This window comes from Cinclus cinclus, chromosome 4 (assembly GCF_963662255.1).
Source record: "Cinclus cinclus chromosome 4, bCinCin1.1, whole genome shotgun sequence".
NCBI lineage: Eukaryota > Metazoa > Chordata > Aves > Passeriformes > Cinclidae > Cinclus > Cinclus cinclus.
This window is the reverse complement of record NC_085049.1, coordinates 55574998-55591693: the sequence shown is the minus strand read 5'-3', so window position 1 is coordinate 55591693 and position 16696 is coordinate 55574998. Positions and strand designations below refer to the sequence as shown.

Below are 16696 nucleotides of genomic sequence, written 5' to 3'. Positions count from 1 at the left end.
TGGAAATTTTCAGTTAGATTGGTGTCCCTCACTGATACCAGAAAATGTATAAAGGTTTATGTAACTGAGAGTGTGAGTTATGTTCATCATCAGTAGCCAGAGATATGAATAATGAAATTATTTTGCATGTGACTCCCTGCAGTGAATGTTAAATCTGTGTGAAGTATGAGCATTTGTTGACTGACTGGCAAGTGTCTCTACCTTTTTTATTCATGGATTGCACAATGAAGTGACCCATTGTCCAGCAAAGTGCCCAATGCCTGGGGGAATTTGCTTGGTACTTGCAAACTCATTGATTAAATCACCTCCTTGACAAGCCAAGTTGTACTGGTCAGCTGAACTACTGGTTAACTGGATAAGAAAACAGAAGAAATAGAAAATATTGACTGCAACGACTCAATACTCTATATTTGTACCAGATATCTACACTGTAGTGTCTGTGTGCATTTATATATATATGTGTATGTTATAATAGAAATACTATATTGTTTATGGTTTCCTGTATCCTGAGCAATTTCAGACAGATGGGACTTATTTCCCATCTGTTTTTCATACCAATGGCACATTAATTTACTTCTTTTACAATACAAACATGGCTATGAATATCTGTCCTGTGGAAATACTGGAATTCTCACTGGGGTTTCCTCCTCATCTGAAAAACCATTGTTGAAACCATCTGCCACAAAGGCAGCATGCCACCCCAAATTGCATTCTGGCACCTGAACACCCCCAGCCGACAGTTTACATTGTCTTCTCCTTATCCCTAAAGGAAATTTGATAGATTTTACCTGGGAGACCCAAAATAGCTTGGGATGTGGTTATCAGAGGCCACTCCCTGGGTGATACCACTGAAGATGATAGCAATTGGCTCTCTTCAGGCCCACAGCTCTTTCCTTAAAAGACAGGCTCGTGGCTGCAGAAGGTTTTCCCTGCAAAATCATCAGCCCTGTGGTCTGCTGCAGCCTTCAGAGGAGAGGTATGGAAAAAAATACATGGTGATAACTCTTTGTCAAGGAGTGTCTTTGTTGGAAAGTGATAGATGTAGCTAAATCTGGTTAAATTTTGATATTTTAAAGTTTGAGAACTATGTGTATGTCAAAAACACATTTCCTTCCAGTCCTGTGTTTTTGTTCTACATACGAAGTGTGTTTCTTTCATCTGTCAATATCTGCCAGTTAAAATTTAAAAAGAAAATCCTAGTTATACAAAAAGGCAAAGGATTGTTCTGCAGGATTGCTTGAAACTGTTAAAAAAATTAAGTCAATGTTCTCCTATAATTTTGCAGATTGTGTATATTGTGATCGTGACTGAAAATATTCTAGTGCTTTGAGGTATATTGTTACCTCTGGTAATGAAGCAGCTAGTGAAAGATGCAGCTATATCAAAACAATTTATTGGGTATTAGGAAAGAGGCAATTGTCTGCTTATAGATGGTTTCATTACAGCTCTTCCATAGCCCCGTGCTAACTAAAGAAATTTTATCTGCAAAAATAATGCTAGAAAAGACACTCTCCTGTACTTTCACCTGCTCATAATCCAGTGTAGTAGCTGGAAATGAGGAAAACCATATTAACGTGACCTGTTTGCCAGGTCAGTCCCACGTGACAAATAACTCCATAGAAGGCTGCTCCCTGCTCTGGGGAAAAAACAAAACTATTCTCTGATTTTGTCCAGTTTGATTAAAAAATTCTCCATCAGGGTGGCTTCTCTCGCTCTCCCTGGGAAACCTTGCTGAAAGCAAGACCTTCTGGATTTCATACTACATGCAGTCTGTAATTTATACAGATAGCTCCATCTTGGTTTAAATCCTGTCACAGAAGCCCCTGGGATGGGCATTTGTTTCACTCATTCACTGCCCCTGTGGTGAATCCTGTAGAGCCACCAAATTACAGCCTAAAAATTCAATGTTTGTCCTGATGGATGTATCCCAAGCACTTTCCCCAGTCTCTATGGCAGTGAACGGGCCAACTTTTCTCCTCTATTACAGGGAGCTCACTTTTTGTAAGTCTGTGAAGAATGGGTCTTCTCTTTTGGGGTTACTGGGATTTCCAGTTTCTTCATTCTGGCGGGAAATCTGGTGTCCAGGGTAGGGGGAAGGGAATACAACCACCAAGTGACACAGCATGAATTTCTGCTATCATTATAAATAATTATTAACAGGTCCTGTAAAAAATGAGGAAGATGCTGAAGATTTGCTGTTCTGTCCTCCTCTTAAATTTGCTCAGTGGGCAACTGAGTGCCAGCCCTGGACTCAAAGTGAGGATCACCCAGAAGGGACTGGACTATGGTATGTGTGATGTTCTCAGGAGCTGCTAGTGGAGTAAATGACCCCATGACAGACTATAACGGAAAGTTTAAGAGCATGATAGAGCAAAGTCAGTAAACTGCTTTGTACATCATATCAAGATTAATCTGATCTCAGATTGAATCAGTTAGTTCAGCTCTTGCCATGACTAGGAGTGAGACCTGAAATAGCACTGCTGGGTCTCAAGTGAGATACCACCTTCTTGCTGATTCTGTGTCCATCACATTTCCTAAGCCAGAAACACATGACTCTAAACTCCCAGACACTATCAAAGGCAACTGAATTGATCATTGTTTTCCTGTAGCCAAGGAGGTTGGGCTGGAAATCCTGAAGCAGAATATGCAGAAGGAGCGTTTCCCTGATTTGACTGGCCATGAGAAATTTGGGCTTGGTAATGTCAAATATAACATCTCAAGGTAAGTATTCTCTCTGGGGGCAGTTTGTGTTTGACTGAAATTTGAATCTTGTTTTGTGTTTGTTCTTACTCATTAAACCCATGTTATTAATCTTCTCTCTCTCTTTTCTCTCTCATCTCTCATGCTCTAGGATACACGTTACTGCTGTTGAATTACCCAGTGCTTCCATCTCCCTCTTACCAGGGTCTGGGATTAAACTGGTGATTGGAAATGCTTCTCTAACCATCGACATGAACTGGAGCATAAGGACCTGGATGTTGTATGTACATCTGTGCATGTCCTGGGATTTTTTTTCTTGATGGATAATACAAAAATGCAAATTTTGGTTTATTCTTGTGATGCCTTCATTTTAAAGGTGCTCTTTATCAGCTGGCAGCAGTAACCCAGGAGCACAGACCGGTGCTTCTCAACAGGTCTGTTGGTGGGAGACAGCCCCTGCCCCCTCAGACATCAGCACTGATAAAGAGCCCATGGCTGAGAACTGCAAATAGTACAGGGCTGCTGCTCTAGCTGAATGCTGTCATTGTCCAGCCTGCCAGCTAATGACACATTTAGAAAAACTGTAGTGTGGTGGATCATAGTCTAGTATAATAAACCCTCATAGTGAAGTCACACTATTAGAAACCCTCTGCTATGCCACCAAGAGATGCAGTTCAAAGGCTGATGGAAAATGGATGAGCAAATGGCAATATCCTTAGAGCAGTCTCCACACCTTCCTATTCCCATGTTGTTTCAGAGGAAAGAAATCCCTCTTCCCTTCCCTACAACCCACATTACCTATATTGCTAAACTGACTGAATTGCAGCAGTCTCTGATCTGCACTTCTGCCAGGGACAGCAGGGCTGCCTGCAGGGGGAGGGGACCTGGGAGCTGAGGGGGGTGACACAGCAGCAGTCACAGTGCTCACTGGCAAGCTCCCAACACAGGCAAGCAAAGCAGAATAGTGGCAGTGACCAGGACCAGCCATGGGTCCACACCACCAGGCAATTCCATTGTGAAGAGGTGGGGTTTTTTTCAGTTTTTATTTATTTTCACTTGATGCAGCAAAGACAGTGGAAGAGGCACAGTGCACATTTCAAAGGTGCTTGTTACTGCAATCTTTTCAACACCCCTGGATAATACAGGCCCTACATCAATATCCCTCACCAACTGCCGGACAACTTCTGGTGATGTAGATATCAAGCTGAATGGGAAAACGGGGTAAGTGGAAGAGATCTGTATAAACTCTCTCACAAAATAACTGTCAGTGAATGGCACAGAGACAACTTCACAATTTAGGGCACGTACATTTGCTTTTAGGCATCATAAGGCACCACAGGTGAGAACTGGGGCCCTAATACAGCATTAAAATGGCCAACATTGATATTTATCCTTGTATTTATACACAGTAGAAGATAATGACAGAATCAAATAAAACCTTGTTCTTTTTCAGAACCCACTTCTTTCAAACTTCAGCCCTAGGTAGTTTCAATCTTCAACTCTAGGTAGAAGTTACAAGCTTGTACTATGCTTCACTCCTCCTACTCACAGTGCTATCAAAATTGAACAGAATCAGACTGTCTGTTAAGCCTCTGGGTACAGCCCCATAAAACAGTATCTCATTATTTTCCTGTATTTCTCTCACTGTCTGAATACCACTCTTGTCACCTGTTTGCAGGGTTGTTTTTGTTTGTTTGTTTGTTTTTACTTGTTTTGGAAGCTCCTAGTGCAGAGACTATTTTGGACATATATGATGGTGGTGATATGAAGAAATCCCTTTTCCATAAATACTAATTAATCCAGGCTGAGATGCATAGTACTGAAATTATATTTTAAATGCTGGCTCTCTGACAATTTTACATTTCAAAAAGCTCCCATGTGTATTAGACTATCACACTAAGAGTCCATTAAATTCATGTTCTGCAGAGACATTTGCTCTCCTCTTAATGACCGTAGTGACTTGACCCATTAATTGCCTTCTTCCTTCCCTCTAGCTTCCTGCATAACTTCTTTATCAAGTATCTGAAGAAACCCATTCACAGGAGCTTGGTCACAAATGTAAGTCTTTCACATTGTGTAGGGGAGGGGTGTAAGGAGGACATCATCCACAAGTCAGTGCTGTGAACTTGGCAAAGGAAGAATTAGAAAAATAATCCTGTAGTAATCCCATTCTGGTCTGATCAGCACAGTCATCATTTTGCCAGCCAGAAATGATTCCAGATAAAGTGACAGGTTCATAGCCAAGATACTGACACAGCTCCTTTCAACGAAGGCAGCAGTAGGGATGGAAAATGTAGTTATTTTTTCCATTCCAATGCAGAATAAGTCCCTGCCTGTGTACCTATGGGCATCCTGGGGCTGGGGTCATTTTTATGCTTGGCAGAAAAAAACATATACTGGGCCACACATAGAGAAATTACAGCATATCAAGTGATTGTATGACATTTCAACTTCATCGTATCAAAGGGGTGAGTAGTTCTGGTGACAACCTCCCCAGGACCACTGAGAGGAAACAGAGCTTGAGGTGGCTGTCATTCTGTTCAGGGATTTACAGTTGGACTCGCTAATCTTAAGTGTCTTTTCCAACCTAAATGATTCCTTGATTGTAAGATCTCTCCTCTGACGCCAGTATGAGATCTGTCCTCGCACTATCTAAGGCTGTGGTTTTGTCACCCCCACCAGGCTGCCTCTGGAAACTTCTCTCTTTTTTGCAGGTCTGACATAAAACATGCTTACATAGCACCAAGCAGAAACCTTGGTGATCCAGTTAGCTGAAGAGAAGCCAGATTAGTTGCTTTGACAAACAATTGCTGCAATGTGTGTCATCCAGCAGAAAGATCTGCTAGCACACATGTAAGAGGTGCTTATACACCCATGCTAACCAGGCCATAACTTGAGTGTGCTTTTGTTGTAGTCATGTCCCAATATCAGAGCTGGGATCCAGTTGATAGATGAAGACCTCCGATCGCCGAATGGTGAGTCATTAGTGATACCTTTTCCTTCTGTTTTCTCTCTTCTGATCAGTGAAATTCTGCTGCTTCCTTAACAGTGGCTGCTTAGCAATGCCTCCAGGAGTGGTATCAGTCCCTCTGCTCCATCTGCTCCCTTGTTTTCAGAACCACAGTTAAATAAAGGCTGGGCTACTTGAGCAAGAAATATGTGTTTCTAAGAACCAAGGACTTGGTAGCAATTCTCAATTTGCAAGTGTGGCAGTGTACACTTCTGTTGTGAGAAATGCCACTTAGAGGCCACACAGTACTGATGCTGAGACAGCTTTCCTTTACCATGCTCCAAGTCCTCCTGCACACACAGCACAAGCTGAAGCCTGCTCTTCTTAATTTCCTGCCCAGAAATTAAGTTTTACTTGCCTGTTTATCAGACTTGCCAGACACAAAATTAAAAAGCTCCTTTGCAAAAACCTTCTCACCTGAAACACTTTGGGTTAGATTTGCAGGCATTTAAGACATCCCAAGTGTTAGTCAGATACCACATGTAAAACACAGGTATCTAAACAGAGCAGGCGCCCTCCTTCTGGGAAAGTATTTGCAAGTTACAGGCACTTGGGATGCTCTTAGAACTTCTTGACAAGAAATCCCAATACCTCCTTATGCCCTGAAGCACTGATATGGCCATCTCCTTTTTTGGGTTAGACCAAACTTACTTTCCACAATGAGAAAACAGTAGACAAGGTGATTTACAGAAAGTCTCAGTAGAAACATCAAATCTGAGATCAGAATGCATGTCAGGAGGTCCCTGGTTGTGTTTTACCCTACTCTCTGGAACAATTTGTATAATTCTCTTTCAGAAACTTAGTTTTAAGTATACACAAAATTATTTCTGTGTTTTTTTTTGTAATATTCTGTGTCTTATCTGCCACCCTTACAGCTGTAATGCAGATTGATGATTTGGCTGAAGTAGACTACTCCTTAAGTAGCTCACCAGCAGTATTCCAACCATTCATTGACCTGGACTTAAAGGTAGTTGCCTGTAGTGCTATTTGCCTACATTGCTGTGGGTTCCATTATTCTATAAGACACTTTCTAAGATGACCATGATTGTTGTTCTGAACATAAAGGCTCAATGAGAAGACAGACATTTCAAAGCATTACTGCATTAGTTACAGTAATAATTTGTAACAATCCTGTTGTGAAATGAATTATTTAAAAACCACATCCTTTTCTTTAAACTGCTATTGAGTTGGTTGTGGAAAATGGAGAGCAGTTAAAGTTGACTAAGCAAGACAGAAGAAAAGAGAAAGGGAAAGGAACAAAAAGAGTTATTCAACCTCATCTTTCTCTCACTGTTGATTAACAGCTGGGACTTCATTGTTCAGTCAGTCAGGTACTATGTCTATTCATGGGACTAACTAGATGTATCTGCTGTCAGATGAGAGAGGAGAAGAAAGCAAGACTATCAGAGCAAGAATTAAGCCCCTAGCTTCTCGAATGGGAAGACAGAAGATCCTTTCAAAACCATGGCAGCCTAAGGAATGCGGCTGAGTCTGAGGACTTGAAAGTTTATTTCAAATTAAGGAAAAAGTCTCCTTATGTACTGAAACTAAAATCTGACTAGTTCCTAATTCTGAAATTACTTCACTGTCAGGATAGTTGTCATTATTATAGTATCTGAGATCCTTAATTAAGTTTAAGCTGCCTTGTGCTTGGTGCTCTACAAAGGCTGAATGAAAAGACAGTCTCGTCACAAAGATTCTATAAATTAAGTATTTAAAAAAAGGACAACAGGGAAATAAGAGAGGTGGAAACAAAAAGGAACAAAAACTTAGTATCTGCTTGTGTGGTAGATACTGGCTCAGCACACCAGTTCGGCAGCTGCTGTCAAACTCTTCTGAGTATTGCAGCAAATAGATTTTAAGCAGGGATTGAGTCAAATAAAAGATGTAAAACCATGGCTATTCCAAGAGCTACTCTACCACATAAGTGGGGAAATATACAAAGACTGGTAAATCCAGCAAGTGAGGGTTGACTGAAGAGGTCACCAACTGTGATTCATTCAGCACTTTGAAAGCATTTTGATAGTCCTTAAAAGGCGAAAGGAACTTTAGAGCTAGATGAAAAAATAAAGACAGGCAAAATGCAATTGAGATGAAACAGAAACAGGAGAACTAATAAAATGGACATAAAAAGATTTGACCTTTAAATGTCTGCATCACTTTCAATCAGTTTTACTTTTTTGCTTCATCTGGATGCGTTTGGAAGTATTAGTTCTGCAAGGCTTGGCCACTATGATGGGTAATGCAGAAGACAATATTTTAGGTTTGTCTGACACAACTTTCCTCTCTCATAAGCCTTTTGTTTGCACAAGTTACCAACTTGATTCTGGGCAGAATACAGTGCTGATTTTGACCAAGAAAGACCTCTGGTTTTAGAGATTGATTTTATAATTGAGACCATTGAATAGCTCTTAAGGAGCAGTTCTCAGATTTAAATCCCTGGAGATGAGGAAAGGAGAAAGTAAGGCTTTTCAAAAAGGAGGACCACTAGGCATGTGTTTTATGCAATATTTAGACCCTTAATTTAGAGGGTGATCTGAGGTGGTAGATTGTCCTCAGTAGGTGACCAGTATCCCAAAAGACAGATCTTGGGCCTCATCTGTGAAGATGTCCAAATGCTGGAACCTGCCTTCACCACCTGCTTGAAAGCACCAAGCCTTCAGGGTGTACTACAAAGCCTGCATACTACCAAAGGAAAAGGCTGGGCAAAATCAAGGAAAGTAGCATTCATTCTCGGCAGTCATGGTAATGTTAAATTTTGACTCTGTTTTTTTATCTCTGACAATAACTTTTAGGGTGTAGTCTTCCCTGCTGGAAACTATACTGACTCTCCCTACACGGCAGCTTCCATCACAATCCCAGACCAAAGTGACTCCATGCTGTACCTTGCCTTCTCTGAGTATTTCTTTCAGACCTCCTCATTTGCTTACTACACCGCGGGGGCCTTCAACGTGACCATTGCAGAGGAGGTGAGCAGGACACAGAGCAATGGGGTTGGAGTGGCTCAGATAGGGCTTTGACCTGCCAGATGTCAATATGTAGCCATATACAGCTCTCAGCTGGTCTGTAGAGTCTTGAGACAGTAGATTATAAATATTAGGGTATTGTTATTGTCTTCTACTTATGCTCTATATAGATGCCTCAGGCCACAGACAGGCATGCCAAGTTCCACTGAGCCAAGTACCAAATACTGCCAACTTTGTAACAAAAATTAAGAGGTCTAGGGACCTAAGGCACAGACTTGTCTAACAGGGACAATGGATCAACTCTGGAGAATTTTGTAGCTTCAGTGGCTGTTATCTGAGGGATCTTCATAGAATGGAAGTACTACAGGGCCTTGTAAGCAAAGCATATGTCAAAGCACAGCATCTGTGGCTTGGAGGCTGCCTGATTTGGCTAACCCAACTGCAGGAGGTTCAGTAAGTCCCAAAACCTATAGACTGCAGCCCAAACTATAATTTCATTAAACATTTGCTTTCTGAGGGATTATTTTGGCATGTGTTATTGGGAAGCTGCTTTAAGTATACTGAGTCTCTTAGGAATATTTCTGAGAGGCACAAAATCAAAGATTCATTGAAATGACCAGAATAATGCATTTAGAGAAAAGCTGACTGTGAAGGCAAAATCTGGTAACTCATTTGTTTTCTCTCTTTTATTTTTTCCTTCAGACTTGCAGCTATTTTAATATAAACACAGAGATATTTGGCAGTATCATCCCTGAGGTGAGTATCATTACTTTCAAAGTCTCAGGGAAGACACCCAGTGTGGGTGTCAAGACACCTCACTACTGGTGTATCCCAAAGGCTTATAGGGTCAGCAGGGCTTCTGCACTGGAGAAGTGGGCACGTGTGTGCCTTGTAATGGCAGAGCAGATGGGCCTTATCACTTCCCACACCATGATGAGTTGAATGACTTACACTGTTACCAAACATAGTCTTGGCCCATAACCTTGCACATCAGTCTTTTCTCTGGGCACTGTGCCCAAGCCACAGCTGTTCCCACCTAAAACCATCTCTATGCAGGAAAAAGCTTCCAGTCATGAGTCCTGCTTTCAGAGACATCCAAGAGGGCCTCAGCTGAGAAAAACCGCCTTTCTCCTCCCCAAACCTACATATTTCTCTTTACTTTGCTGCTGGCCTGTGACTGATGAGCAGAAAACCTGGGAAGGGACCATGTGCAGGAAAATGAGCTAACAGATGGACAGGAAACGTTGCATCCTATGGAACAGACAAGGCAGATGCACAACACTTCCATTTATTTTAGGTGAAGGAGATGAATATAACAGGACAGAGAATATGAACATGCTTGACTTCCACCAGCCTTCTGAGACAGAATGAGAAACCAAAAATTAGCATAAGAACCCCTAGGCTATAAATGCCGAGGATGGGTGAAATCAGACTAATAGTTCAAAGTACTTCACATTCTTGTTTGCTTCCCAGATGTTATTAAGTTCCTTCCTCAGAAATATAAGAATTCTCCAAGGGCAGTCATGTATGATGTTCTCCATAAAATGCCAAGAGCATTGATGTGAATATTCCACCCCCTTTGTTTTGAATATTGAACTTTGTGAGCCTATTCACTCTTTAGGCAGTGAACAAAGTGAGGCTCCTCTGAGGATAGTCTAGAGGAGGAGCCCATGTCCTGAGATGGGTGAATTTCAAAATTAATGACTCCTGAGCTCTTTTATTGTGTGACTAAATACCACATTCGTGGTCCATTTATCTGCTTTTTCACAAGCAAGTATTTAATTTCTCTTGAAATAATATAGAAAAATTTGTATTCCTCAAGTGGAAGGAACTTTCCACTTCATTCCTGAGTGGCCAATATTGTTAATTTAGCACCACAGAAAACCTTTACTTCCGGCTTACCCATAAGAATCGTATGTTAGCAGCTATCCTTAGCCTCATTGTAAGGAACTACTTCAAAATTATTGCTTCAAAAGTGAGAAAATGCAGTATTCTGATCCATTCTATGAGAAATCTCTCTTTTTTATCTTTGCATCTTACAGGTAGCTAAATATTCAGTTACACCCTACCCAGTGATGTTGAAGCTAATGCCTACTGAAATCCCTATCATCAGCTTACAGCAGGATTCCTTCATGGTACAGATTCAGGGCTCCATGGAGGTGTTGGCCATTCTGCCAGACTCAACCATCCAGTCTCTGTTCACACTGAACATAGTAAGTACAACAAACAAGGTGACACTTATCTCAGGGTTAAATATGTTTGCTCCTTCCTTCTTTTAAAACTCTTTATGAGAAACAAAGAAAATGCTACATTTCTTGTACTTAAACATTCAGATTCCCCTTAGTCACAGGTGTAGGCATGACCCCACCTAACCTATAGGACATTTCTATGGCAAAGAACATTTTCCTACAGATGGACAAAAATCCCAGCATATAGTGACTCTGATTAAGCAAGCTTTTATTCTCTGGAATGACAGTTCTGCAAGTGTGAGTCATGCCTCTTGGCATCTTTTTCATGGCTTTGATTAATGACATCTCATTACCCCCATTTCAGCTCTTATCACTACCCTTCAAATAAAGACATTTACTGTGTGCAGCCTTGCAATGAGAAAGCTGCATTTACCTAAAACAGCTTCCATGCATAACTGGAAAGATGGTATTTATGTATCTGTGACTAATCCACAGGAAGGGTCCTGGGTTTTTTTTATGTCTGGTAACCAAAGACTTCTTTATTCTGCAGGTGGCCAACACCAGCATTTCTCTGAACATATTTGATCAGAAATTGATGGGCTCACTATGTTTGAACAGGTAATCCAACCTGGGATGAAAAAGATTTCCTTTGGAAAACAATGTTAGCAATCCCAACATTAGTAGATTAAACATATGATCAGATAACTGTGAATATGTTTTGCTGGTAAATTCACCTGCATTAGATTCTCTAAATCTGGCAGCACTCGTACAGTTTAGAGGAGGCAGGAAGCTTCTCTCTGACAAGTGCCATGGCCCCAAGGGACTTCCCACCAGTGGATAGCTGCAGGGAAGTGGTCTTACTGGACTTCCCTGCTTTTTATATCTACTCTCCCCTCTGAGCTAGACAAACTAAGCAGGCAGGGCAGTTTTGATGACCATAAATCATCTGAGAGTTTCCCTTATCACTTTCCAGCTGGCAAGATGTCATGGCTTTCTAGACAACCTGTGCCACTAAGGAATGTCAGAGCAGTCCAGGGCACAGTCAAAAATCTGGGCCCCTGCAGGTCCCCTATGCAGATATTCTTATAGCAGACATTTACCAACTGAAATCCTGCAACTTCCAAGGTTCAGAAAGCTGGAGGCCAAAGGCTAGGTCATTTAACAGATTTACATGTCACATTTCACAGAGAAAAAGCTCTGTATATCAGGACCTCACAACTGGGAATTTGGACTACAGTTTCATAAAAGTCCCTATGAAAGCCACAGGGCTAAGAACACGCAGTTTGTCAGGGCAGAGGGATGTTAGGAATTTAAGGAGGACAGTGCTGTTTGCATTTCCTACAGTAATTTTCAGAGAGGAAAATCTAGAGTGTGCTGGAAGCTGGCCTTGAGAACTTGGGTACTGGTGCTGAGGAAACCGAGAAATTTTTTGTTGGATGCAAGAGTAACATGGGGAGTAAGTATTTCAATTTGGAAACAGAGGCAGTAGCAACAAAGCCAGCAGCAGCAGTGCCCCACAGTGAACAGATCCTTTCTTCCGGTAAGACTCACATGAAAGCATTATGCAAATGTATCAACATCTTTGGAAAATACTTGACACCCTACAAGTCCTTGGTAAAAATCAATTGTCAGTAGGATTTCCAGAACAGCACAGAGGGAGAAGCACACTCACATTGCTGGCAACAGCCCTTCTAGCACACTCTTGCATGGATGCTCAGAAATGCTCCAAGAAAGTCACACCTTTCTCTATGCAGCAGTATGCAGTGTGCAGAAGTGCTTCAAAAATTTCTTTACACATGCTTCTTAAGCTTCTGGAGCTCTACGGCAGTGACTGCTCTTGATTAGAATAACTGTGTTTATCCTTTCTTAGTGACTCATCTTGTTTCCCTTCTTTCTCTCAGGATCCAGTTCTCCCTAGCTCACTCCAATGTTGGCTCTTTTGAGGTAAGTGGGTAGTTGGAGCATATAGCAAATGCAAACTAAGAATATCAGTGATATAAAGGCTAAAGAGTAAGGAGCTAAATTTTATCTGTATTTCTAAATCATTTGGCTTCATTCCCAAGTGGCTCTTTTTCTGTCTTCTGGCAGCCACCTCTCTGTTCTGGAATTAAAAATAAACTCTTAAAGGCAAGCTAGTGCTGTGCAAACGAGACATTCTGTAGTTGCCCCGGCTGCAGTAAGCACAGATCTCTGGAATCAGCACGGTGAAACAGAGCGGACCTGACCTGTAGCAGCAGAGCAGAGCAGAGAAGAGCAGAGCAGAGCGCTGGCCAATGGTCACAGGGATGGCACAGGCACAGGCACTCCGGGTGATCATCAAGGTGCTTAGAATCATGGCAAGGAGGGGGGAAGAAGAAGATAACTTCCCTCAGGTGCTGAAACAGTGCAGTTGTAGCCTTGCAGGGGAAAGTCCTGCCCCTGCAGAGAGTCATTTCACTCTCAGTATAATCAATCACTTCCAAGTAGCTGAGGAGAAAGGATTAAAACTGTTCTGGTCCTGCTTTGCTATTGGTGATAAATTATCTCACAAATAAAGCAAATAGACTGTTTTAAATTAAAATGTCAGCCAAGCATAATGAAATCCATTTGCATTCTGCATCTCACTTCCTTTGCATCATTCCAAAACCTTAACATCCAAAGTTCACTGGCGCTTATGACTCTTTGAGGCCAAAAGAGAACTGGAAGTTGACTAAGAGCCTACTAACTCCACCCAGGATTAGGGCATAACAGTTCTACCACTATCAGGAAATGATGGCTAACTCAGTTTTCTTGTCTGTGGCAGGTCTTGCTTCTGGAGAACATCCTATCTTACATTTTACAGGCTGAAGTAATTCCATCAGCTAATGGTAAGGCTGTATTTCAAAGCATCAACTAAAAAGCTTCAAGTAGAATTGGTTATTCTAGGAATTTCTACTGACTTTCTGATTAAGTTTTCAGCTCCCATTAACTTGTAGTGGAAAATGACCATCAGCCAGTAAGCAGTGGAAGGCAGAGATTGATCTGTAGGAGTATAAGTGCTCCCTCTCACTGTTCTACAAAAAGGGCAAAAATTAGTAGGAAAGTAAAAAATTAATCTGCCTTCATCTCAGTTTAGGTGGTCCTGATGGATGCATCAGGGAGAAAAGCAAAATCTCATCTGCACACCTGCCTGAGGCTACAATATGTGAAATGTATTCCTTTTTATTAGACCAGAACAGAGATTTTTGCCTCTCATAAATCTTATTTAAGGCCCTGGAGGGAGATACAGCTTTGTGTCAGCTCTCTATACTGGGATGATCACCTTCTTTAGTAAACAGATACAAATAGGAACAGGTTCTAATGATGGTAGAGCTGTATTAACAATCTCTCAGGGATCATTAGTGACAAATCACTCAGTATGTAATGTGTTGAACATGAAATGCCTTGGCTTGGGTGCAACACTCTGCCAAGAGAGAAGCACCTGTAATTCTTTTTTCCCATTGGTAACTGAGCATCTTAGCGACCTCCCAGGCTTGCTTGTGAAGACTAAGAAGCTAATTGTTATAAATGATCTACAAGTCTCTGGATAAACAGTGTTGTTCAAGGGCAGATGTTTATTATCTTTCTAATGCATACCTAAATCATCAGTTGTCTCTTTTCTTAAGCTAAACTGTCAAAAGGATTCCCTCTTCCCAGTCTGGCCAATGTTACCTTGACAAGACCTCACATTACAATTGAACAGGTGAGATTTTGATACTTATGAAATATTCTCCTTTATGAAAGGTTATCCCTCTTTTTCCTTTTTTTTTCCCCTAGGCATTTATTCACTTTCTATAGTGCCAGAAATTTTCTGTATTTGAGCTACTTATGTAGTAAAAATGGGTAGAAGATAAGACCTGTAATAATGGTAAAATTCTATTAGGAACAAATGTATCTTTCTTTGAGAGGAAAAGTTAGAACTGAATATATTACCATGGAGTGATCAAATGCACAACTTGCTCAGCCTTTCAAGTTGCAATTCAGTGTAAAAATGGGTTTAACACATTGTTCAAGTCTGACCAATCACATCAAATTAGAGTTACTGCTATCTCACAGCCTTGTTGAATAATTGGAATATCAGAGGGAGGCAAATTCAATTTTGTGCACCTAGGATGCCCAGATTTTGTTAATAATTGATGATAATGACTGAGGCTAGTAGCCAAAAGCAGTTAGTGAGCTCTCAAAAATATTTTTGGCTTCTGGTTATCCTTCTCCAAATCTAGTCCTTAGTTTGAGTGTACAGAATGTTGCTAGATAACCAGTCAGTACGAGGGCATTGATGACAAAGGAATGCCCAGAAAATTAGTAAGCCTGCTGCATTTTTCCACTTGTTTACCAACTTCTCAAAGTAATTTTCAGTTTTTCTGAAGTTTTTCTTCACAGAGATTGCTAAATCTTTGCAGTTAAGCACAAAACACAACTCAGGAAAGGAGATGTAGAGGTTGTTTTTAATTGTTTTTTGCCTCCCACATACCTGGTTCCCTACAAAATATAATTGCTCAGAGACTGCTTTCAGTGGCACTCATTGCCAACAGTCTGATAGACTAATTGTGAATGAAGGATTTTAGTGATTCTGTAGTGCTCATTCCTCCTCACGTTGTCTAACCAGTCTCCTTATCAGTAAAAAGGAATGAGGGACAACACAATTGCTATGCCCTACCAAAGTGAATGAGATTCCCACTTAAAAGCTAAAGTTTAGGCTCTAGTTCTAGAATTTCTACTTCTGTCCAGTCTGATGGCTATGTTCAATAGGAAGAACAAATCTCAGTTTTCATAGACAGGTTGGATGGTGCTTTGAGCTACCTGATCTAGTGGAAGGTGTCCCTGCCCATGGCAGGGGAGTTGGAACTGGATGGTCTTTAAGGTCACTTCCAACCCCACCCATTCTGTGATTCTGTGATTCTGTGACTGTGATGAACTGCTCTATGCAGGCTCACTGCTCTGTATGTGCTGACAGTGGGGGAAGCTTTAAGGACAAATTCATATTAAATGGCTAATGTTTAAGTGGTGCAAATTAGGTAAAAAATAATCCCACCTTGTGATGCTTGCCTAGTTGCCTCAAGGCTCAGATAAACCTTCCTGAGTAGGCTGTATGATTTTTAGATTCCCTTCTGTCACTAACATGGTGCAAAGAGTTTGCACCCGGGGAAGATGGAGCCCTTTTGCAAAGTTCAAAGAACAGAGTGGAATAAAACTTATTACTTCCAAGGCTCAGCTCTTCTTAGTACATTTTTGGACTTTAAATGCCAAGAGCAATTTGAAATTAAGAAACCCCAAAATAGCGTGTTCATTTTAATTCATAGTATGTCCATGACTGTTCTCCCCACAGGGATATGTGTTGATTTCAACTGATGTCCACTACAAACACTAAAGGAGAAGAGAGACCACTTGTTAAACATGAACTTCAAATCAAGTCAATAATGTGACTCTGAAGACTAAACACTGTCCAGTTTTGCTGAAATGTTTAACTTGAGCTCTGACAACCCCCATCCTGGTTGGGGGCAAGATGGGGTGCTGGAAATCAAAAAAAAGCTGATGGAATGGGTAGCTGGTATAATGGTGGTAACAAGCAGAGCCAAGGGAGAACATGTAACACATGCTTGACATTTATTTATTCTACAGTTTCACTGATGCAAAAATGTTTTTAAGATTAATGACTCTTTTGAAATACAATTTTGTCTATACACTTTCAGAAGGATGCTGCAATCTCTTAAAATTAGGAAAAGTACATTGTCAAAATGCTGCTAGGGCAGCTACACCTGCTAACGTGTTTCTGCTGTAACGATCTTGAACATTTCCTTTCTGCACACCATGCATGAAGTAGGGAGTGAGCC

The 16696-nt window shown here is 41.1% G+C and overlaps 1 protein-coding gene across 1 annotated transcript; it reads left to right on the top strand.

Annotated features, from left to right (window-relative positions):
• Nucleotides 1-2172: 2172 nt before the first annotated feature.
• On the top strand, nucleotides 2173-16249 carry BPIFC (BPI fold containing family C). Its single transcript, XM_062491286.1, has 15 exons — nucleotides 2173-2287; nucleotides 2610-2721; nucleotides 2852-2980; nucleotides 3766-3921; nucleotides 4695-4758; nucleotides 5615-5675; nucleotides 6586-6677; nucleotides 8506-8679; nucleotides 9379-9432; nucleotides 10719-10889; nucleotides 11416-11483; nucleotides 12767-12809; nucleotides 13648-13711; nucleotides 14489-14565; nucleotides 16192-16249. The coding sequence occupies exons 1-15, from the start codon at nucleotides 2173-2175 to the stop codon at nucleotides 16231-16233; spliced, it is 1422 nt and encodes a 473-aa protein (XP_062347270.1). The 3' UTR covers nucleotides 16234-16249.
• The last annotated feature ends 447 nt before the right edge of the window (nucleotides 16250-16696 follow it).

Excerpts from the sequence above, each read along its gene's own strand:
- BPIFC (XM_062491286.1), top strand. The coding sequence starts at position 2,173 with ATGAGGAAGATGCTGAAGATTTGCTGTTCTGTCCTCCTCTTAAATTTG. Across the intron at positions 2,288-2,609 it reads CCAGAAGGGACTGGACTATG|CCAAGGAGGTTGGGCTGGAA; the intron begins GTATGTGTGATG and ends GTTTTCCTGTAG. Across the intron at positions 5,676-6,585 it reads AGACCTCCGATCGCCGAATG|CTGTAATGCAGATTGATGAT; the intron begins GTGAGTCATTAG and ends CCACCCTTACAG.